Raw genomic sequence first — 23,759 nt, 5'->3', positions numbered from 1 at the left:
AAAGTCAACATATTTATCTGTTACATTTAATTATTATTTTTTAATTAAGGTGATTTTCCATGTTTCCATTCCTCCAACAGATTGTTTGCAGAAATAGCCCATAACTACCATCACTATATATAGAATGTGGCCTCGCCAATCGTTGAAGTAACTACCACAAGTACGTCTCCCGTGGAATCCACGGTAATGTGACTGCAGGCAGTACAGACAAGACAGTTTAAATGAGATTACATTGGAACTTTACAGAGAAATGACCTAAGCGCTCGTTTAGACATGAAGCTAACACGTTTAGATGTTCAGGTTGATGGAAAGTGCAAATGCATGTCTGAAAGGGGCTTTATGTTTCATGGCATTTGGCTCTCTTTTTTATTTTAAAGCAGCAGGATTTATGTGCAACTGAGCAACCCATGAAAATCATTGTGGTTTGTGTTTTAAAGACAAGATGTATAGACTTACATTCATTGAAGGTGTATTCAAACTCCTCCAGTGTTTTGGGGAAAGTGAAAGGAGGTTCATCTTTCTTCATAAGTTCATCTAAGTCTATTCTTGACAGCAAATCTGTGGAGAAAGAGAAAATTAAGGGATAAAGAAATATAAGCCATAGCCGATTTTCTTAAGAGTGTATGATAACTTCAGAATGTTTAGCAGGATTAACTAAATTTTGCTTTGATAATCCCCAGGTCGTCAAGCAGCAACAACAAATGCTAAGCCGAAGTCCCCCCTGGTCGCTTATACTAAAATCTCTTCATCACCTCCAAGTGTAACAATAGATGGAAAAGAGAGTATTCACATCAAATAACAACAAAACTAAATGTCTCTTTACATTTTTCTGCAAATTCTGCCACTGAAGCAGAAAGGAATTGCCTTTGCCACTTATTCTTGATGTATAGCTACAGTAAACATCTAAAATTGATGGGGGATTCAATTCAAGGTACAAAAGTTTAAAACGTGTCTTATTTAGAATCCGACATATATTTTAATACACTCTGGATTGTTTGGAACCCCTGAGAGGCCATAGAGGGGGGAAAAAAATATATGTATGGCCGTGAGTTAAATTATCTCGCTCCCATGTGTTATTAACTTGAAGTAATGACTTATTATCTTGTTCCCACACATTCTATTTTTTACACATATACATTTTATATACATTTATATTAAAAGCTGTAGTACAACCAGAGGAAGGTCACTGATGTGTAATGTGACACTACAAACAATAAATGTAATGTTGTTGAGTTTCTTTTCGAAGCATTTCCTTTTGCCGTGGTAGTTTGTTAACGGTTCCTGAGCTCCGGTCTGGCAGCCGGCTGCACGTAAAGATCAATGTAATTCATAAAGAACTGAGGACGTCTCATTTTGGGGAAAAAACGATTTTGGCTGATTGTAGATTGTTGATTCGCTTTGGAGTTATTGAAGCCGGACGTTCGAATCTTTGAATATATTTCCAACTTTACTGAACTCTGGAAGTGACATTGGAGAAAAAAATACAATGCATAATACGAGATAATAACTCGTGACCATGAGTTACTATCTCGTGGCCATGCATTGTTGTTTTTTTCCTCTATGGCCACTAAGCAGTTCCGTAGGATTGCACACTCCTTGATTACATTCCTTTCTGTAGATCGAGACTCTATCGCTCCTCTATAAATAACTAGCCTGGACGTCATAAGTGATATAAAATTACAGTCTGCAGTGTTATTCAGCTGTGTGTGCCAGACAAGCCGGAAATGTTGACGTGCTTGCTCTGACTTAACTTAGCACAACTCTTTCACGAACAATGCTACCTGTTGTCGTACGGGATTTCTGTTTGTTTGTTTCGCTTTCACAGTATGATCTTTTAATTCACCTTTGAGCGCGGTAGTTTTCTCTCTGTCTTCCTGGCCAGCAACCTGGGCCATGGCGATCCACAGTATGTACACGGCTGGTGTGGCAGCACAAAGGTGAGAGAGCATGGGTCTTCCCCTCCCAAAGATCACAGAGACGAATCCTGTCACATGAGATCAAGGAATGAAAAACTACACATCATACAATGCACTGAGGGAAATCTGCAATGAGAAAACAATAAACTACATTCCATTCTAGGAACTCATGTACTGTCATATCATATTATAACATGTCTTTTAACCTGAATCCTTTCTTATGATCATATTGGCAACAGTCTACAAGCTTGCTGCACCTGTAAAGTGCCAGAAGGCCAACACTTCCCTGCTGAAACCTGCTTTCATGCACGAGCTTCTAGCATAGTAAACACAACACAGTCGTGAGCATTTACGCTGCAACAACACACGACACTCACAGCTAACTCAACTATTTGTCAACAATGGAGCTACGCAGCTTGTAACTATTAGTTTGGCAGCAGCCGTGTGTCCCTCAGTTGTACACGTGCCACAACTGAGTTAAATATTTACAGATATCGAAATTACTCTTGCTCTAAAAAGCCACGCTGCAGGCAGTTAAAAAAACACTCTTTAATTTTCACAGCCACCTCAAACTGCTCCGTCATTTTCTTGCTCAACAGCCAACATCTGTTTAATGTTTCGCACTCTTAAGAAAAACAAACTCCGGGAAAATGTGCCCGACATGGAGCTACTGCGAGCAGGTTTACAGCGGGACACTCGAGTTTTTATTAGACAGTAACTTCGACCAAACGTTACGCAGACGTTCGAGGAGGAACAGCCGTCTACGGGAGACGCATGCAGACTGTTTGTTCGACTCACGCACCATCAGTGTTTTGCGCCTGACTCCAGTTGCTGCTGCTTCCTTGAAATTTCTAAAACAGGAAGGACTCTGAGCGGTGCAGCATGGAGCGCGTGAGGCTTCCGGGTTACCGGGGCAACGGACTGGAAGGGATATTTAAAGAGACAGTAGCACCGCAGCTGCTGCAGCTGCTGCAGATGTTTCCTCCCGTGTCAGTCTCCCACTTGGCTTTGTCTGCACTGTATTGTTCACATTGTTCACCGGTTGACGGATATTTGCACGTGTGTTGTACTTAAACATGCATGTCAGATGGGAAACTACGGAAGAGGATTAGGGCCAAACTTTATTTGAGGTCTCGCTGTGTGTTTTCAGAATTGTCATTTTTTCCCGAGTTTAAAACCTTTTCTTTCTTTCTTTCTTTCTTTCTTTCTTTCTTTCTTTCTTTCTTTCTTTCTTTCTTTCTTTCTTTCTCTTCCTTCCTTTCTTTCTTTCTTTAAACTAGCCCAAATCCTACCAATGGCATCTACAATATTGCTTTTCTCACTAGTTTGTACAATATACATTTCAGTATGACATTCTGTATTTTATTTTCATGCACAATATGTCGATGTATAGCTCATTACATCGACAGCTATTATTCTCATGTAACGCAGTTTTGTTTTCTGAGCAATATCTGGCACAAAAATGTCATCCAAAATGTAATGAAGTGTTGTCCTTTCTTGTCTTATCCCCTTCTGGACTTGTCTATCTCAAATGTGATGAAAGAAAAAGAAAGCATTCTCTTCTGTAGAAACCTATGATTTATAGTCCACTATATTCACTTAACAGCTGTAGTTTTAAAAACTGATGTTTGTGCATATGTAACACTTTCCATGCATACTCATAAGTGTAAAAACACTAGTAAGGACTATATCTGAGGTATCTGAGATGTAGAGAGTAGAGATTTAAAAGCAATCAAGAGAATCTTGAATTGAGTTCTGTATCAAATAAGGAGCCGGCATAACTCGGTCAGGCCTGGAGTTACATTTTCCCTGCGTCCAGTGTTTGTGAGTAATCTTGTTGCTGAGTTTTAAATCAGCTGTTAACAGGCAATTGCTTCATCATTATGGCAAGAGAAGAGTATGTTGCAGTAGTCCAGGCAGAAGAAAATAAAGGTGTGGATAAGTTGTTCAGGTACATTTCGGGGAGCATTGGTTTGACTTTGGCTATATTTCTGACTTATAGATGGCAGGTAATAATACTCCAGTAATATATAATGCTGTGCGAAGGTTTTAGCCACTAAAAGCAAAATGAGAATACCATATGCAGCGATTATTTATGAACTGGCCTAATGCAAAGTGAGGCAGGCAGAAAAACAACCTATATCAAATTATTATTTGGTGTGACCACATTTTGCCTTTAAAACTGCAACAGTTCTCATATGTATACTTGTGCACAGCTTTTCAAAGTACTTGACAGGTAAGTTGTTCCAAGCATCTTTGGCAACTTTCCACACATCTAACGTGGACTTAGGCTGTCTCCACTTGCTTTCTGTCTCTTCAGGTAAACCCAGGCTGATTCAGTGATGCTGAGATCAGGGCTGTGTGGGAGCTATACCATCTGTTGCAAAATTCACTGAAGATATTTCTTTATGACTCTGGCTGTATGTCTGGGGGTCACTGACCTGCTGGAGAGTGACTTCAGGACCAAACGCCTCCCTCATGGTATTGTATGATGGATAAGAATCGAAACATCTAAAGTGTCTTAAACTTTTGCACAGTTCTATATGTGGTGAATATAACTCTCTATGCTTTTTGTTTGTTTGTTTGTTGCATACAATAGGTATTACTTGTACTTACATAAAGGATCCAAATACCTCATCCATCAGTGGTAATGTTTTTTTTTTTGGTTTTTTTTAATCACAGCTCAATCTTTATCCCTAATCCTGAAGAGGATAAGGGATGGGCCATTTTAAAGAAAATATATATATATAAAAGATCTAATATTAATAATTTAAATTTGCCATTATTTTATGGGATAAGAAAATGTAAATTATTGGATTTATACAGTTGGTTTTAGGTTTATGTTCAGCTTGCTGGTTGACCCTATGCTGGTATGTGCTTGTACATTTAGAGAACATAAAGTCCGTACTTCTCGACTGACAGCTTCACTTTGTTATTTCTATGAGGCAAAAGAAAACACATTGATTCTGCTGTTCCAAAATTGTGATCAACTGATATTATTTTTACATCATATGCTTGATATTTGATTCATTTTACCATTATAGTTCATACAGTAATGCTCAGACGTATTAACCATCTATTGTAATTTTGAAATTGTAGGAAGTTAGAGAAATATGTCAATATATTATAAAGGTACTCTTTTAGGCTGCAAGGAGGCGTAGTTGGTAGCACTGTTGCCTCACAGCAAGAAGGTCGCCGGTTCGTGGTTCACCAGGATCTTTCTGTGTGGAGTTTGCATGTTCTCCCCATGCAGAGTGGGTTCTCTCCAGGTTCTCCTGACTTGTCCAGGGTGTCCTCTGCCTTCGTCTTAAGTCAGCTGGGATAGGCTCCAGCCCCCCCGCTACCCTAGTGAGGATTAAGCGGTGTATAGATAATGGATGGATGATACAGTTTATTCTATTTTCCTCTTAATCTCTCTCATTTTTCATACATCTCTCCTATCTGCTCTGGGTAAACACAGCCTGCAGTTCAGTCCAAGAGGTCCTGAATTTTTGTCACCTGAAGGTTGAAGAAGAAGTGCAGAATGTTTTCCTTATGTTTGGAATCTGTTTAGTGGAAATGCTTTATTTGTATATGTAGAATGAGACAATTTATTGAAATGCCATGATTTTAAGCTTAGAGTTGTTTTATTTTTTCTTTCTGATAGACCAACACATTAGAAATAATTCATTTAAAGGCTGTGAAAAAGTTGAAAATTCTTTCTGTGTTTACTGTTTCTGGCTCTGATAATTGGTGTAATTGTGGGGATTTTTTTTTAAAGACAACATGTCTTTTAAACCTGCTGAAAGGATTTGGGGGTTCAGACTGTCACTGAATTTTATGTAAATCCCTAAAACAAGAAAAGATTCAACATTACTTGTTTTATTATAATAATTAAAGAGAAGGTCAGGACAGCAGCAGCACTTATAAAAGACTGACATGTTTCACAAATGTGTTTTTTAAGCCTTTATAATAATTTACCCTCAGTGTCATATTTAAGGTGTGTGCACAAACGCTGTTTATGATTTTCCAGCATCGGTCTCCTCCAGGGAGAAGTCACTGTGGTGAAAGTGTTCAGGACTGTTCTCACTGAACTGTCAGAATGACATGGTTTAGAGCACGTTACAGTATATTTAAAGGGAATGGAAGGTGGTTTGATTGAAAGTAGACCTGCCAGACTGATACTGATACTGTGCTATAAGTGACATACCAAAAACTACCTGCCACATCCTGTTCACCTGAATCAGGTGCCTGCGGCTTTACTTCATTCCATTTGCTGTTGATTTACCAAAAAATACCCTCCTTTTTACACTAAAGCTGGATGTCCTACTTCTGGATGCCCTCTAGAAGTTGAAGCTGTTTCTCTGGGGGGCAGAGTTATCCTGATTCCTCGAGCAGAGCACTGGAGATGCTGCGGAGGGACGCCAAAATAAGAGACAGAGATGACTTATTGTGGCATTGATATCCACTGAGGTCGACAAGACAAAGGAGATGCTTCTTGTAGAATCTGTACCAAGTGAGACCAAAGGTGTGGACTTGAGTCACACCAGTGGGTCAATCTGAAGTTTGACTACTTCAGACAAAACAAAAATGACTTCCAAATCAAAAATTGGTTTTACTGAGAGCAGAGTATTTAAACAAACATTGATTGTTTTATCTATATGATTTTGTAATTTTAAAAAAAAAAGATCAACATTCATTTATATATAAAGTGTTTCTTTGCTGCTAGTGTATTAATATACGCCACCACTGCCATCACAAGTTTGAAAAGGTAGCATACATTTACAGCAGGCTATGTAAAATGACATTTTCTTATTTGAACTGTATTAAACATAACACCTGTTATTGCCTTGTTTACGTTCCTATCACTCAAGGTGAGGGATTGGAACTTGACATTGAAAACAGAGTGCTCTAGTTCCAAGATGTCCTTCCTGAAATGCCACCACGTTGCTCACTACATGCTGACACAAAGCTCGTCGTACTCAATGAATGAACACGCAAACAAAACCAAGATGTTTCTGCTGTAAGTAGTTGCTGTGGACAAAGCACTAGAGTAGTTAATTGAAAGAAGAAGAAAAAAAATAAATGCTACGATGGTTTATTCCTTATACATAAGTCATCATGACTTCTGGGATTTTAAAAATGATTATTTGGGTTCGATAATCCCCAAATAAATATCCATAATAGAATATTTGTTGTCATGTATTGCTGTGAATTAGCTGTCAGCTTAACTGACTGTTGTCTTCTGAGCCTATCACCTGAGTACAATGGAAACACACATGGATACGTGAACAGGTACTTACCTTAAGAGGAGATCAAAGCGTTCGTTATGATCATAAAAGAAGCGTTCGTCTAGCCGAATACTTAATTTTTGGCCACACCAAAATAAAACTGTTTTATCGTTACATTAAATGCAATACATTCAGAAGAGACTAATGCTGTTTTCTTGCTGTTTATCCGTGATTCAGTGACAAAAGCAGAATTCCGTTGCTAAACATTTTGCTGTCTTTTGTATTCTCTAAGTGGTTTGGCGATTGTAATCTTGCTACATTTGCATTGAAAATCTAGTTAAGGAAAGAAACATCTCTCTCTGGAGCAGGAAATGTTTTCTTCCTCTCTCAAAGGAACTGCGGTGTGTAGTAGCCTTTGTGAGCTGAAATTATATTCTTGCTGATGAAAAGAGCATCATTTGAGTCATGCACTCCTTGTTTGAACATCAGATGTAATAGGAAAAGCATTTGATGTATGCATTCAGAAACGTAACACAACCTTTGTAGTCATAAACCATCATAAATTATTAACAGCGCAAAGATCACACATATTGATTACATGACAGAAGCAGAATATTCGATGGTGAAGTAGGAATATGCTTTTATTTTCATGTTTAATTCTAAAACATTCCATCTCATAAATAACAAAATATGGACACATTTGGAAAAATATACTGAGCAATAGTGTTACACATAAAATAAACGTTTTCTCAGTTTGCACAAAATACTGACTGATATTTCATGGTGGGGCAGATTTTTGGGACACATTGTAATCAAAACATACATCATCTTGCTTCCCAAACATAACATTTGATGTTTTCTTTCAGGAACCAGGAGAAAGTATGCTGACACCAATGTCTTTACACTCACTGTCTCAAAAAAACTTCAACTACCTACAATGATCACACGGTCCCATCTTGTCCCAGGCAAACAAACCCAGGCTCTCCATTTCCCAGAACTGATTTCTGCAGATGTGCTCCAAAAAGATGAAATGCATCTGATGCAGCATAGGAAAGCACAGAGAGTTTGTCTGAGGTGTGTGCATAAAGAGGGAGACACCATCTCTCACTCTCTTTTTGTGCCTTGTCCTCTCTCTCATGTTTTTATGCACACACATATGCAAATTCGCAGCATACAGCTCATGTACAAACCCAATTATACCTACAAATGTGCAAACACACATGCACACACACACACACCCACACACACACACACACACACGCACACACACACACATATACACACTAGTGCCTAGAGAGCTGCAAGTGCATATTACAAGCAAACATTTACAGCATGATAAAAATTCCAACTGCGTGAACTGTTATTGGGCAACACTTTTATCGGATGGTTGTGTTTCCCCCTGGGTCCGCTCTGGAAGTGTCTCATCAGTTTCAGGAGGGTCCTGCGGTTCTGGGCTGCAGCAGCAAACAAAAAAGGTTTTCTGAAGTTCTTCCACCAGTGCTTTCTCTCCATCTTCCAGCTCCGCGCCCTCCTGCATCTCCCACCTGGAAAGCATCCAGACGCACAACATCAGTTGTTTTAATACCAACAAACATCTGTCGCTCAGGGTTAAACGAAGACACATTCAGCAGAGCGCACCGGATTCATCTTCACCTATACATTATGTTGATGTATGAGGTGTGGGCCAACACGCAAGCTGCTGTTTATGTGTGTTTATGCTCATGTGACACTCTTCTGTACCAAAGTGCATTGCCTTCACAAAAGAAAAAAAATCTGAACCCTTATCGTGTAATTATGAGGTATTATCTTGTAATTACAAAAAAAAATTCATAATTGTGACAACAGGACCTCGTAACTATGAGAATAATGTCATAATAAAAAGAAAATATCTTGTAATCACACAAAAATGACATGTAATTATAGGATTAGAATCTCTTCATTTTATGATCTGGGTCTTGTAACTATAAGAAAGGTTAAGGTACGCTTGATATCAGTTGGTAACTATAGCACTGTTGCATTTAATCTGTTTTTATTTCCTTCTCTGTATGAGACACTGTTAAATATTAACGTGAAAGAAATTATGATTAATATGTCAACACTTTGCAAGCAACTCAAGCCAATGGGATCGTTCAGGCAGTAAGTCTAGTCCGACCGGCTGGAAGTTGCTCTCTTCCTAAAAGGAGAAAGTCAAAGTGATACAGGTTGCTTTATAAAAACACATTCATGCTTTTAAAAGACTGTAGTCAAGCCATCATTCACATTTGTGTGGTGAAACTAGCCTCCTCTGTGTTTCAAGTGTGCATTTGATTTAATGTTTACCGTAATGGCAACGGAACAACTCTGACAAGCACAAGTATGGGATGGATATTACAGCAGAACATTCACATTAGTCATTTCTGGTAATGAACTGAAGGAACATTGAGCTGATAGGCAGTTTTGTATATACAGTTATATAGCCAGCCTTAAAAGTGGTAAATAGGACATCTTTTCTCCAAATTATAGGATCTTTTCTTGTAATTACACTTAATGACTTATAATTATGAGACAAGGTGTCCAATATTTTTTCCTTTGTGAATACATTTCACTTCCGTGCTGCCGCTTACTATATCTGAGAGAAGAAAGGTCCTTGCAGCCTGCTATTCGGCCTGATATTGAGTCAGAGTGAAAGTCTGTCCGAAATACATTCTGTTACACACACTGCAGACTGCAAAGGCTCTACAAGACACACTTCTGTTCTTTAAGTTCTCACATGGGAATGTACTTGTCTTTCTTTTTTCATGCTGTGTGGGTCGGTATCACAGAGGTTTCGGATGCTGTGATACGCAATCAGACACACAGTTTTGCAGTCATGTGAACTCACACTACCACACGTCAAGGTATCAAAACAAAAAGAGTGAAAACTCAAGGAATCTTCTAGGAAACGTTAAAAGTTAAAAAAAAAAGCAACATTGAAAAAGAAAAGATGACTTTAGCTGTCTGTACAACTGGATCTTCTCCTTTCTGTCTCTTTGATTCTTACTGTCGTTAAATCATGGCAAAACTTCCGCAAAACCACCCCATGTTTGGGTTGCTAACTTTTATGGAGGTAATTGCTCTGCATATCATGTTGTAACTCCATCTTGTCTAATCATGACTACAGTATGTCTCCCCATTACATTTTCAAATGTTTCAAATAGCTACAGAGCTGCGGAGCGTATGGAGGGCTTCAATATGGAGACATCAAGGGTAGTCGCGTTGTAATTCATTCTCAGTATTTCAATTGAATCCCTTGACGAGTGAGTGTGGTCAATCAAATCCATATGGAGAGCTGGCTGAAGGCTGTCTTTGAGCTGCCGCATCCCACTCCCTCCAAAGAAGAATTATATCTGTCTGACTGCAAATGATTGCATTTTCATTGCAATCTCTGCGTCTCCTTTTATCCTGCCCTCCCTCCCCTCTGATTTCTCACTGTATCTTCAAACACGTACCGTACGTATAGCCGTGCTTCGTGCGTGTGTGTGTGTGTGAGGCGTACATGTGAGTAAGGAAGAAGAGGGGGTAAAACACCAAGAACATCATGCATGTGTTTCATGCATACTAAGAAGTGGGCCTCTCAATGCACTTTGATGAAGTTTCTGTCTCTGTCATAGTGTGTATGTGGACAAATCAGACATCCTCTTTCTCCATTTCCCAACCATTGTCAGTGTAGTAATTACCTTCTGTAAGGGGAGGATCTGTTTATGTAAATATGCTTTGACAGAGAGGTTTCCTCTCATGTGATGGCATTCTCTCTCCATATGCAACTTTGGTCACTAATTTCCCTGTTTTACTGGGTAATTTCTGTGTCAGTCTTTTTCTCTATACATCCATCACAGTGTAAGTGAACTGTCTCTCAAAAACCAAAAGAAAAGTTGTAGTAGAGGACTGCTACAGGCAGACACGTTATCCCTATATTATTTTTTCGGTGACATAAAATTCTAATCATTTCTACCAAATAACCATTATGAGAAACAAATACACAAACAAAACAATACAAATGTCACACCGCGTGCAAAACAACAGCAGAAAGGGAGTGAGGGAGAACAGAAAAGCTGGAGGAATGGCAGCCAATAAAGGAGGGAGCGAGAGAGGAAGGAAGACAGGAAGGTACGCTAAAGGTTTTTCAATGTTTAATTTTCAAATAGGATTAAGCAGAATGACATTTAGCTGAAGGTTACAGGCTCAGCATTGTCTTAGCTGATATTGATATGCAGGAGGCGCCCTGCTTGTCACTGGGACAAACACTGTTGATGAATGAGAAGCCTTTCCCCAGGAAGGTGTTAAGTGCAAATTTGAAATGAGAGAGAGGCAGAGGTAGAGAGAGAAAGAAAAAAAAGGGAGCACACACAGAGAGAGATTGAATTACAACGATAGTTGCCATGTAAACTGTCACTAGATAATGTTGCCAAAAGTGTAAATTGTTCCGTAAAGTATAGGTTGCATATTTGTCGAGGCTGGTTGATCTTGTGCTGAAAATGAGCTAAAAAATACACAAGGTGCTTTGCCGTGTGTATCTAATTTCAACAGCTACAACACAACAATGCTTCTTAGAAATGCATAAGTAGGCTAAAGTTGACAGTAACTTCACTGTATCCTCATTTCGGCAAGTTTTCCCCCGGAATTTACATCTTAATAAGGGGAGTCTTACCCTTTAATTCTTATGGGCTCTGCTCATTTCTCATGCATTAATACTGGAGCTGCTGACTTGGCTCTTCCTCTGAATACAGAATAGGACACACATATTAAGACTCATATATTTACAGGATTGATGCCACGGGAGATTGTCTCAGAGTGAGATGAAAAGGCTGGCTCAGATATATTTCAATGTGAACATCAATGTAAGCTGTCCTAATCATGGGATGATGCAGGCACAAGACAGAAAGCATCTATCCTGATTTTCAGCTGATAATGAGTAGTGATGTTCAACAAATTAAGAGCATAAGCCTTGCTCAGAGATCATCAGGCAATCAACTTACTTACTAAATCTTATTCAAAACACAACACGGATGAAACTTTGATGTGTGACTTCAGCAAGGCTCTGTCTCCCGGAGACAAATAATACCAAAAAGGAGATGTAAACCGTAAAAGAGAGAGAGAAAAAACAAACAAAAAAAGCAAAACGCTGTGGAGTAAGGCACAGGAGAAAAAAAAAAAGCGAGCAAGAAAGAAAACACGATCAGCGACAAAACAAAACAGGCAGAGGTACACGCATAGACTATGTAAAAAAAAAAAAAAGTGAGTGAGTGAGTGAGAAAAAAGACAGAGTGCCTGAAGGATCACGAGAGACAGTGGCCAGTGGTTGCTTCTGCAGCTGTCAGAGGGCTGAGTGGTTTCTCTCAGTGTTGGGTGTTTGTGCTGCACAGGGTGCCCTGCCTGCTCTGCCACTGGGACCTCTGTTTGTTTAAAAGGCTCGCCTGTCAAACAGAGAGCGCCACCGACAGCCAGACACTCAGCTAAATGACTCCGACAGCAGCCCTAATCAGAGGCTTTGCACATTGCCGCAGGGCCTGGAGGATCCATCATAACCCAAGCCTAAATATTTAAAGTGCTAAACTTTCCAAAGGTCAGGCCTTTCCATGCATGCCAGGGCGACATGTGTCAGAGAAGGAGAAAGAAGAGGCACTGAACAAGAGAGCGACATGGAGAGACAGAGAGAGCGAGACGATGGTTAAACGTCCTCTCTTATTTTTTTTACCCTTGTGAGATCCAGTTTCAGCTTTTAGACTTTTAGAGTCAGGTTACTTGTATTGAACATCATTTTGCCTGGTCGTCACATCTTCAAATATTTAATTTAGGGTTACAACCTGGGATTAGTGTGAAAGTTGAATTTAACAAGATTTTAAAGTAAAAAATAAGCCCCTGCTTAGCTATTCGCATCAGGGGCTGTTGGGCTGCAATTGACAAGGTTGTCTCAGACTAAACAAGATACTCAGATTCACCCTACGTCTCTAGGAAAAAAAAAATCTTTAATGATGATGTTTCAAAAGTTTGGAGAGAAATAAAAATCTAGCTTCCAGACTGCAGCGAGTGCCCAGTGTAAGCTGGACTCACTAAAGATGGATGAACCTTTTCAACTATCCGACCGGAGCAGGTGTTCAAAAATTCAAGACCCTCTTGCTGATGTCAGAGTTTAAGGTTAGGGGCTTAGAGGTGAGGGGTAAAGGTGAGGTCAGTGCATGAATGTACAGTAGTTAGTGGAAGGATGTGCACGGTATGTCTATGTGTCTCCTTCAGATCAGGTGTAGCCATGTAAAGTCCATACTGTCTCATTTTATTCTCATGTACTGTTTTTGTAATTCCACAAACAGCACCGCAGTGCACGCTGGTGTCAAGGAACAGAGTGCACGTGAGAAAATCATTGGAAAAGAACATAAAGAGTCATCCAAAGAGGTGACAAAAAGTGTTTAAGAGTTTTGTCTATGATTCAATAGTAGTTTTAACTGAAGAAAGCTATTTATTTATCAAGCAAAGTCTGAATCTGTGTTACAAATGCATCTAACTTTCAATTTCAATCTACAGTGCTCCATGACATAAAATGAAAACAACCCAATAACACAAGTGTCCACTTATGTTACGACAAAGGACAAAACAGCATTTTAAAAAATAAACTAAGAGAAAAATTTGAATTTATTTAAAAAGAAAACAACAAAGGATGGTGTACATTAGAAACTAGTTCAGCTGGGGTAACTGACAAGTTCACAATACAGGGCATTGAGGTCATTTCTTTGACTCGATTTCCATTGAGAAGCAAACATCCAATTCAATTTAGATATGTGCCTGTGTTAGGCCATAAGCCAGAGGGAGATTGTAACTGACAGCCATTGGACAGCTGGCTGGATTTGAATATTGACGAGACAGAGACTTGACAGAAGGGATTATGCTCTACCTTCTGACTTACTAGCCGCCACACTGATCCATTCTATTGTCAGATCAACTCAGTGTCAGATCTACAGTATGTCCGCGTGGTGCGGTGATGCCACTCAGTATTAGACCCTACCTGAGATCCATCTCAATACAAACTGATGTCCACTCAAAAGATACAAGGCACTCGCTAAAGCCAGAAGGACAAAAATATGCAATATCAAAGCAAATCTATTTCAAAGTAAACACGAGACGGTAGCTTTAACTCTTCACCTGCATTCTTTAGTACAACCATATATTGTGCAGTGTTATAATACATGTGAGGATGACAAAATTACCTCTGCAGCTCTAATTCAAAACTATTCCTTTACTGAGTGCATTAGCATACCTTCTAATCCTGTGATGACATTGTGAGTTCATATATGAAAAACTAAAATTCTGGATGTGTTACATGCTAGTGATTCCTAACAGTTGCACATTCCTGCAAGACTTTCTCCAAATCTTTAATATATGTGCCGCTGTTTATATGTTTGTGTATGTGTGTGAGCATGTGGGTCAAATACACAGTCTCACCCATGTCAAACCAGTCTCGTCTCCCACCCAGCACACACCCTCCCATCTCGAGGGCTGCCGAGGGCAGGCGAGTCATAGAATGTCTGATCAAAGGGCCTCGGACAGATCTGTGAAGGCCCTTTGAAAGGACATCCACAGTTACACAAGCTGACACGCTTTTTCTTGCTTGAGCACAGACACACACACAACCAGGCTCAGGGGCAAGCACACACAGACACACACACACACACACACAAGTGCATGCACAGAGGGACACAAACACAAAACTTCAAACGCGCCATGGTCTGCAACTCCAAATCCAAGCAGCGATAAGCCCAGCATATCAGAGGGCACAAAGGGCCTTTACCTAAAATCACCACCGAGTATAAATGTAGACGGAAAGAGAGGGAAAGAGAGAGAGGGGGGGATGACTATAGATGTAATGTTGTGACATCTCTACTAAAGAGTTAGATTTGATGGTGTATAAAGCCAAACAGTTCCAGGCACTAATGCTACAGATACATATCAGGAAGACACAGTCCTATAGGTGGACAAGACTGCAGTGAATTACAAGTATGGAACAATTCAAAACTCAGTCACATAACATGAAACTTGGGCTAAGCTGTCCCAACAATCCTGCCCACAATTTCCTATTTTTACACTTTAGTTTTTTTGGTGAAACAAATTCTATTTAACATGATAAATAATAAGTTCAAGAGTTACTTGTTGGCAGATTTTCTTACCTTTGCACAGAGCCAGAGTGGCTATTTCCTCCTGTTTTCTGAACCAACTCTCCACTGGCCCCAGTTTCAATATCTCATCAGTATTTCTCAAACCATTTATTGTGAGCTGTTGATTGATTTTAAACATGACTATATTCATCATAGGAAACTGACATAGAAGTATTTTGTGTGGTGCTGGTGGTGATTTTGGTGGCAACGGAGGCATCTACATCTGCTGCGGTACCAATGTATAGAAATGAACAATAATATTTGTTTTGCAAAATAACTCTTAGGGTTGCATATGCATTACTGTGTGTGTTTTGTGGGCCAGTTTCGCAAGACACTATTGTATTATTTGGAGAAAAAAAAAGACCATGCATCATGTGACCACATATTTCAAATCCCTCTGCACGGCTGTTTCTAGCTTCTAACTATTCTCTCCAGTCATCCAGGGGAAAGTTTGTGTAAATTTGCAGTGGCTTAATTACTGAATAATTTAGACCATGCTCCAAATTAATGTAGACATTTCCATATTAATGTGTTTGCCTACTGATTCCACATTTATTTGTACTGTGGACAGGAAGGTAGCAATTATCACAGCATATCATAGCAGTTGTTCTGGTATTTCAGACATCATTAGGCTGCTTGTCCACCACAGTGTGACTGCAAGCACTGGAGTATTGGACACAGTTTGGTACATTCCTCAAATAGGCTCACTATGGATAAGATCTATCAGATCTCGCTCCGGGAGAAAAGGGTGAGGGGCCTTGTTTGTGTTTGACAAGGTGAGACCCAATTTAGAATCCTTGCTGCTTGTGAATGCATTATTATATGCAGTAAAAATAAGGACAACAGCAAATAACCAAACACCTGCCAAGTCTACACAACTGTCTGCTGGTCAGTGCAGCCACTAGCTGACTGCTTCACACAGACACTGAGTTCTGCATGTGTCCCAGGAGGTTGACAGCTCTTTGCTCCTCTTATCTTCCATTCTGACCCCCCCTTTTCCTCCCACCTTACCTCTCCTTTCTTTTCTTCCTCCTCAGTCTCCCAACTGTTTGGCTCTTGTTAGGAGCTTGGCTGAGCAGGCTGGCACCTTTCACTGAAACAGCACCCCAGAGGAAGTTGTGACACAGAGAAACGCGGGAATGTGTATGTGCTTACGAGTATGTGTGACCTCTCTTACTTGAGCTACAGTAAATCATTACAGCAAGGCCCTTCGTTAAGAAAGCCAACCACCTTGGCACCTCTCAGCGGTGTCCCGTGTCTGACTGTCTGACACCACCCTTCAAACTCCCACCATATAGGGCACAACAATTATTTCCAGCAGGAACCAAAAAAGCCATCACAAATAAATCTCCACCTTTGTATTCCAGCTGACCACCATTCATGTGGTCGCATGCTGTATTTCTGATGTTGCACTCGGAGTACAATGATGTCTTTGAAAAGTGATGCATGTGCATATAGCTGAGCATGACAGCCTATGCTTTTCTACCCCATATGCCTTGTGACCACACTCTTCCTCCATCTCCATCTCCTACTTCTTGCATGTTGCTGCTGTAACAAGGGGAGCCCAAGCTAGTTGGGCAGCCAGTGAGTCAGTCATTCAACCTGGCAGACAGGCAAGTACCTGTTAATGCCACAACTGTGTCTGTGGGTCTATGGGATCAAAAATCTCAGTTGAGGAAACCTGTCTCCCACCACGAGCCAAAGAGGGAGATAGAAAGGGGGAGAGAGATTAAGGGAGAGACATAGATAAGCAGCAGAAAGAAGTTAGAAAAGAAGAAATGATAGGAAAAGCTCTTGCAATGGACAAAAATTTGAACAGAATGTGCACATACCAAAAAATCTGCTCATAGTTAATTAAACTAAATAATGTCAATCGCAAACTAAAATGTAAAGCAAAGACATAAAGGAGGGATGCACGATATATCGGCGACCACATCGGTATCGGCTGATATTAGTGTTTTTTCAGATATATTGGTATCGGTCCGATGATAAAATTTAACTGATGTGAAAAAACGATGGTTGTCTAACATTAGCGCCTTTGTCTCTACATTTGATATTGCTGCTATTTCACAGATGTTTTTACTTAAATGGTCCTGGACTTGATCGTTAAATATGTTTAAATGTGTTTCACGTTTGTTACGTAATAAAGAAGACTATGTGGTCTAATTTGGTATGGGCTTCTTATGAATAGTCTTCACGTTCTCACAGTGCTTACTTACACACATTTTTCAGAGTGAACAAAAATTGAACATTGACATCGGTCATATCGGTTATCGGCAATATCAGAAATCTTAATATCGGTATTGACCAGAAATTTTAATACCGTGCATCACTAACTAAAAGATCCAGTGCAGAATTCTACAGATGTTACAGAGGTTGTTTTCTTCATCGCAAGTCCTGAATCTTTATGGTTTCCCGTAATCTCTTCATGTATTTATGTGTGGTTTTTTTTGGCTCTGGAGCTGCACATTTCTGTTCTGTAGCTACAGACCTTACCAACCTGTCCAGTGCCCATTGTGTCTGTCATGAGCTTGCTGGTTGTTTCTCGCAACTCAACATTTCTCTCTCTGCTCGCCTCAAACCCCAGCTAGTGGAGAAAGATGGCCACCCTCCCTGAGCCTGGTTTTGCTGAGGGTTTCTTTCTTTTAAAATTGAGTTTTCCTCTCCACTTCCCAATCTGATTGCTTAAAGAAAAATGCTGGGTTTGTAATATTTTAAGGTGCCCTAACCTGATTATTCACACCTGTGTCTTCTTTTAGTCAGGTCAATTTATAATATTAACACTGTGTCAAACTGAAACCACTTTGGGTCAATTTCTGTTGTTTTAAATGTACTGTATAAATAAAGTGAATTGACTAAGTCTGAGCCATTTCCCTGATTACTGCTTCTTATATTAATTTCAGTGGCTCTACTCAGGCCTGTCATCAGTTCACTAAGTTTCCCATGGCAGCTTTATCCCCTCTCAGTTGACCAGCTCCCCACAAAAAAAAAACAACCTTCCCCTCCATCCTCTGCCTTCCACTACAGTCCACCACCACAAAAGGTTGATTTGCCTGCAGCCCAAGCTCACTTGTTGCCATCGTCAACCTTCCCCTGCAGTCCACTTGAACCTTTAACTCTCCAATCCATTCTCCTCTGCCACCAGCTGATCTGCACAGTCCCAGCTTCCTTCAGAGAATAATTATGAGAACCTCCCATAACACACAATGTGCCTCAGTGTCTTGTGTCTGTATTTGGGTCTACTCTTTTAAACCTTGTCACCAAATGCATAAAATATAAACCATGAATTAATGAACAAAGATGATTCAGATAAATAGTCAGTAGCTTTAGATTTTGCCCTCCTCACACACACACACACACAAGCACAAACACAAAGAACAAGAACTCACTCACGCAATCTCCCCACTGAACAGTCTACAGAGGGAAAAAAAAGTTATTTGTTGTTATTTCACCTCAATGTGCTACCAGGAAATATTCTATTACTTATTCAGTACTTTCCCTTTGTCATTTGTGCATATATGAACTGTAAAATCTACTAAGGAGCGTTGAGGGTTGAGAAACTGCCGCTTGCTCTCAGACAAAGGCCTCGCTCTCAGACACTGATCTGGCAAAACTTCTGTTCAAACCCAGCTATGTAGAATTTCCATAGCCACTATGCATAAATTGCAAATTTCAGCATATTCTACTTTTTTATGGATCATGCAGTGGCTTAGCTGGGTGTGTTGCTAGTATGGTTGATGTAATTGTGAAAAAAGAAAAGACAGAAAGGCTGGAATTAAATTAAAGGTACGAGAAGCCAATCAAAAAATCATCTACCATATCAAGGTAATTAAGATAATACAATCATTTGACTTGATTTGCATCAAATCAGATGGTAACTGTTCACAGCTTACCTGTCCAACTGATGACAGTTTGCTTTATACACACTACTCTCTGCCTCAAAGACACTGATTTAGAAACAGCTTTGTCACTGCGCAAACAACCAGCAGGTCTAATTTCATGGCCTTTTTTATGCAAGCACAAATCCTGTTGACTCTGGGATAGGAATTTAGCTTTCTACTGAGGTATCAAAAATGTAACAATGCAACAAATATGCAGAAACACCCAAACTAAAGCACCACTGCAGGTTCTGTAAGTTGTGAAGCAGAAAAAGCAGTGGTAAAAATTGCCTTTGAAGGTACAAAATAGTGGGCATCCATACATTACATTCAACTAAATGGATTCATTCAAGAACCACTGTAGTTTAAAGCGAAGCCTACCGGAAGTACCATTTTTAATCTGAAACTTTGTTTTTGATGTCAGAAAAACCAACACTTTTGCTTTCAACTCTGGAGAAATTAGTGTCACTGATGGACACCAGTTGGTGTGGAAATCCTCACTGAAGGCCATACTGTAAATACAGCAGTATTCAGGCTCCATTCATAATGACATTATTAGCAAAGGGCCCCTGTGGTTTTGCTGGGCCTGCAATGAACTGATTAGTCCATGCAGACATTGATCTCACCTTTCTGTTTTGTGTGTGTGTGTGTGTGTGTGTGTGCGTGTGTGTGTGTGTGTTTGTGCGCGCTCATGTCTGCGCATTAGTCTTTGGCTGGGGGTGCTCTGTTATTGTCTATCAGATCAGGGCCTTGTTCTCTTACCATTTCAAACAGTTCATTTTCTACCATGCTAATGGCAGTTTTAGGGGGTTAAGGAGATAAATAAATCCTCGCTGTCACCTCATTTAAAATCAAATGCCACTTAATTATAGCTGTATGTGTTTTCAAACACTTTGCATAATTTATTGTTCTGCTCCATCCTAATCTCCAGATCCTTATCGCATGTGCTCTATTTTACCCCCTCTGTCCTTATAATAAAATTATAATGCTCCCTCTCTCAGTTTTTCTTTCTCTTTCTTGCTGCCAACAGCAGTGTGAAAGAGATAAGGAAAGCGATGAAAAGACGTTTTTAAGTTTTGCCTCACCTTGTAGGGATTTGATGCTGTAAAGGTCTATTGTCAGCTCAGGAGAGCATACATGCACACTCTCACACTCTTACACACAGCCCTCTGGCAGTGTTGCATTTCTTACAAACAAAGAACAAACATTGTCAAATTCTATGAAAAGAGCAGGGTAACATCATCATTCATGATCTGGTTGTTGGCACACATATCACAAAACAAAACAAAGGATACAAGGATGACATGTCGATTAGAATTTCCAACCTTTATCTATAAGATGTCAGGAAGTTTCTCCTGTTTTGCATACATACTGTACAGGCCCATCCTTTGTAGCACTAATGTGCCAGAAAGAACTAAGCACATTAGTGGCATTAATGCCCTCGCACAATGAGGGTCATAAAGGGAAGTGAGGGCCACTAATATGCTACTTTAGTGGCTGAGGCTGCCATCATCAACACTAAATGTCAGATCACAGTCATTTTCCCTCTTTTGAGAGAAAAAGCTGAAAAAGTTCACTTCTCAGCAAGTTGCCCACAACCTAGTGAGACTTTCTTGTGACAGCGAAGGCAGTAGGTCAAAGGGTTTAAACTTTGAAACTTAAAAAACAACAACAACAAAAAGAGCTTTTCTTAGCATGCATGCAAAACAGCATTACACTGATGAAGGTGGATTTAACTTTGACTACAAGTCGCATTTAAACAGTCACCAAATGCACTAAATGTACTAGAACTAGGATCATTAAGACAGCGATAAGTGATAATACACGACATTACCAAAACAGGCAGACGTTAGATTGATTGCAAAGTAAAAGTAGACTGTATATGAAGCTGGGAATAATGAGAGCATATATATCTCACTATGCATTCATACATTTGCCATTTCTATCACTTTGCATTCAGGGAGCATGATGTATAGCGTAGCTGCAGCTGCTGAAGGGGTGGTACAGAATTGTCCAGCAGCACACTGGATCAGAAGACAGATGTAGTCCTTATAATCAGTGGATTTTGATTCATGAGGATTTTTATCATTCAGCTACGTACAACAAGTAAAGCGATCATTTAAATAAGCAACCGCAGGCAGCATTTGAAAAGTTACCAAAATTGCTCAGAAGCCACTGATTATGAAAGCAAGTAAAAGCTACAACTGGGACAAAAGCTGCAACTCTGAAGGCATTTTCGTTGTTAAGTTTTAGGCATTTAAAGACTCATTTAGGGACAGGCATTTGCAAACTTGCATAGGCTATAAATTCTGTAATATGTGGCACATATTTGCTACAATAAAAAAAATGGACAATTATAATAATAGCATGCATTCACATGGCAGTTGATCTTGTTATTTCTTCACACAAAATACACAAAACAGAACAAATAGGCCTTATTAACTGGGAAAGTTCCTTACTATGGTCACCTCAGGCAAGCAAATCCCTCTCATATACGCTGATGGATCCACACACACACACACAGACATGCAATTGGTAACACCTTCATCAATGTGTGTGAATTGGCAGTAAATGGTGTGTGCATACCTAACAAGATGTGTATGAGGCTTTCCGTTCCGGAGACTCAGAAGCAGCAGCTGTTGCAGTGCTACCGTAACTAGGTAATGGATGGGAGGAGCATGCAGTTGTGCATCCTCTCTATGGCCCTTCCATCCTGCACCAGTCAATGGACCAGACAGGCCAGGGCTTAGTATATCACATAGATCCCATAGCTGGACAGCACAGCAGACAGATACAAGTCAATAGGAGGGTGCTGCCTTTGAATATTCACTCAAGTGTTCAGTGGCAGGCTGCATATTAATTGGCACTGGAATAGCAGAGCTCTTTAATGCAGGTTTTCTTAAGATTCCAAGAGTCAGGAAGAAGTACTGGCAGCAGTAGGCATGCATGTGTGCGAATGATGGTGTTGGCTGGAGGTAAGAGGTGCGACTCTATTTCTTGATTGAGTGACTTAACAGCTGGGTCACTTAAGCCAACAAAACCAGTGTCACCTAAGTCAATCTGGGTTCAGAGCACAAAATTCATTTCAAATAAACTAATATTGTGAAGTTTAAACTTCAGACGGACACTGAACTATATAATTACACTAAGTAGATTGTTTAGCCTCAGAAAACCATCAATCATATACAGTACAGCCATTTCAAACATATTCCCTAAAGAGAAGCATAAAGATATTGCTATCGAGCTTTCGAAATGTCAGGGCAATGGAAACCGAGGCATTGTGCAATTACATAATGATTATTGCAAAACTTTCTCCCCCTCACTCAGTGTGGCTGTAATATGCAGTGGATGGCCATGGGGGTTCATTAGTGAGAACAGGCTGCTGTTGAAAAGCTCCAGTTTCACCTCTGATCCCGGCTAATGTGATTTGGACCTGAGATTGGTAGTGGAGAGATTAGATGCTAGCTCACCTCAGGGTGGGAACCAGAGACGAAGACATACATCAATGTTGTTTGCTTTCAAAATCAAACGTCTTCTCACCTCTAATTTGCTCTGAAGCATCTGCAAAAAAGTGTCGAGGAAGTATTCGTGGTCTAATTTGTTTTTCAGCGACAAAGTATTGGCGGGGCTGAGCGGGTGCTCGCTAATCCACCGCGCTACTTTTTGGAGTGCGTGATTTGAGCTTTCATAACAAATCAATTGGTTTGTTGTGGGTAGGATTGGTGAGCCGAGGATCAGCTACGGATGACAACTGTGTTAGCGTTTTCCACTTATTACCTCATGGCTTACCCCCATGGCCTGCTCTGCCAGTCGTAATGTCAACCTACTCCTTCTTTCATTTCCTTTTCATTAAGCCTCTGCTTTCTCTGTCACTGCTTAGCCTCCACGTTCTTCCATATACTCCTTTTGCCCCCTCCACCTCTTCCATCATGTCTCTACCTCTTTCCTCTCCCTCATTCCCCTCTCCCCTCTCATTAGGTCATAGTTGTGGTGATTTGTCAGAGTGGCTGTGTTGATTAATAGGCCGACGAAGCCCCTATATTTGGGGGCTGTCAGCGGGGCTCCAGAATGCCAGGGCCGCCCTGCTGAGCTCCCTCACCACCCAGGTGGCCCCATTTGGGCTAAATGAGCTGTGAAGGGTCCCGGCTATGCCCGCCTTCCCCACACTAAGATGTTACGCACAAACACGCACGCAGGCATAGACACAAAAAGGCACAAACACATACGGGTACACACACACACACACATTTGGGATGCAAACACACATGCAGGCATGCTCACGTACTCAACACCCTAGCTCTCACTGCCACGCACCCCTGCGTTCCCACATGATTTGTCACACTCCATCAATAGACAATAAGTTACTGCCACTCTAGCCTGTCAATGGGTCCTGTCTTCAGCAGGACCCCTCTATGCCATCTCCCCGCCTGGAGGGGGTGGGGGCAGGGTGGGACAGGGAGAAAGTGGTGAGCATGTGGTAGCTGAGTAAAAAGAAGGAAGGGAATAAAAACACAGCGAAAGTATGAGAGGGGGAAATAATGTGAGTGCATGCAAGAGAAAGAAAATAGAGACAGACAGATGGACAGGAAAGAG

General features: G+C 40.4%; 2 protein-coding genes across 2 annotated transcripts in view; both read right to left on the bottom strand.

Moving 5' to 3' along the window:
- arb2a (ARB2 cotranscriptional regulator A) overlaps positions 1 to 2,805 on the bottom strand; it is a 172,625-nt gene extending 169,820 nt beyond the window's left edge. The window contains exons 1-3 of the mRNA XM_008288648.1: positions 2,719 to 2,805; positions 1,844 to 1,984; positions 457 to 558 (exon numbers count right to left, since the gene is read on the bottom strand). Coding sequence (XP_008286870.1) covers positions 457 to 558; positions 1,844 to 1,949 — 208 coding nt within the window. The 5' untranslated portion in view covers positions 1,950 to 1,984; positions 2,719 to 2,805. The remainder of the gene's footprint in view (positions 1 to 456; positions 559 to 1,843; positions 1,985 to 2,718) is intronic.
- Positions 2,806 to 7,748: 4,943 nt separating this feature from the next.
- The window catches only part of kiaa0825 (KIAA0825 ortholog), a 114,635-nt gene continuing 98,624 nt past the window's right edge, over positions 7,749 to 23,759 (bottom strand). The window contains exon 22 of the mRNA XM_008288626.1: positions 7,749 to 8,670. Within this exon, the coding sequence (XP_008286848.1) occupies positions 8,487 to 8,670 (184 nt within the window). The 3' untranslated portion in view covers positions 7,749 to 8,486. The remainder of the gene's footprint in view (positions 8,671 to 23,759) is intronic.

This window comes from Stegastes partitus, unplaced genomic scaffold, assembly GCF_000690725.1.
Source record: "Stegastes partitus isolate 25-593 unplaced genomic scaffold, Stegastes_partitus-1.0.2 Scaffold13, whole genome shotgun sequence".
Lineage (NCBI taxonomy): Eukaryota > Metazoa > Chordata > Actinopteri > Pomacentridae > Stegastes > Stegastes partitus.
This window is presented reverse-complemented; position numbering and strand designations above follow the sequence as displayed.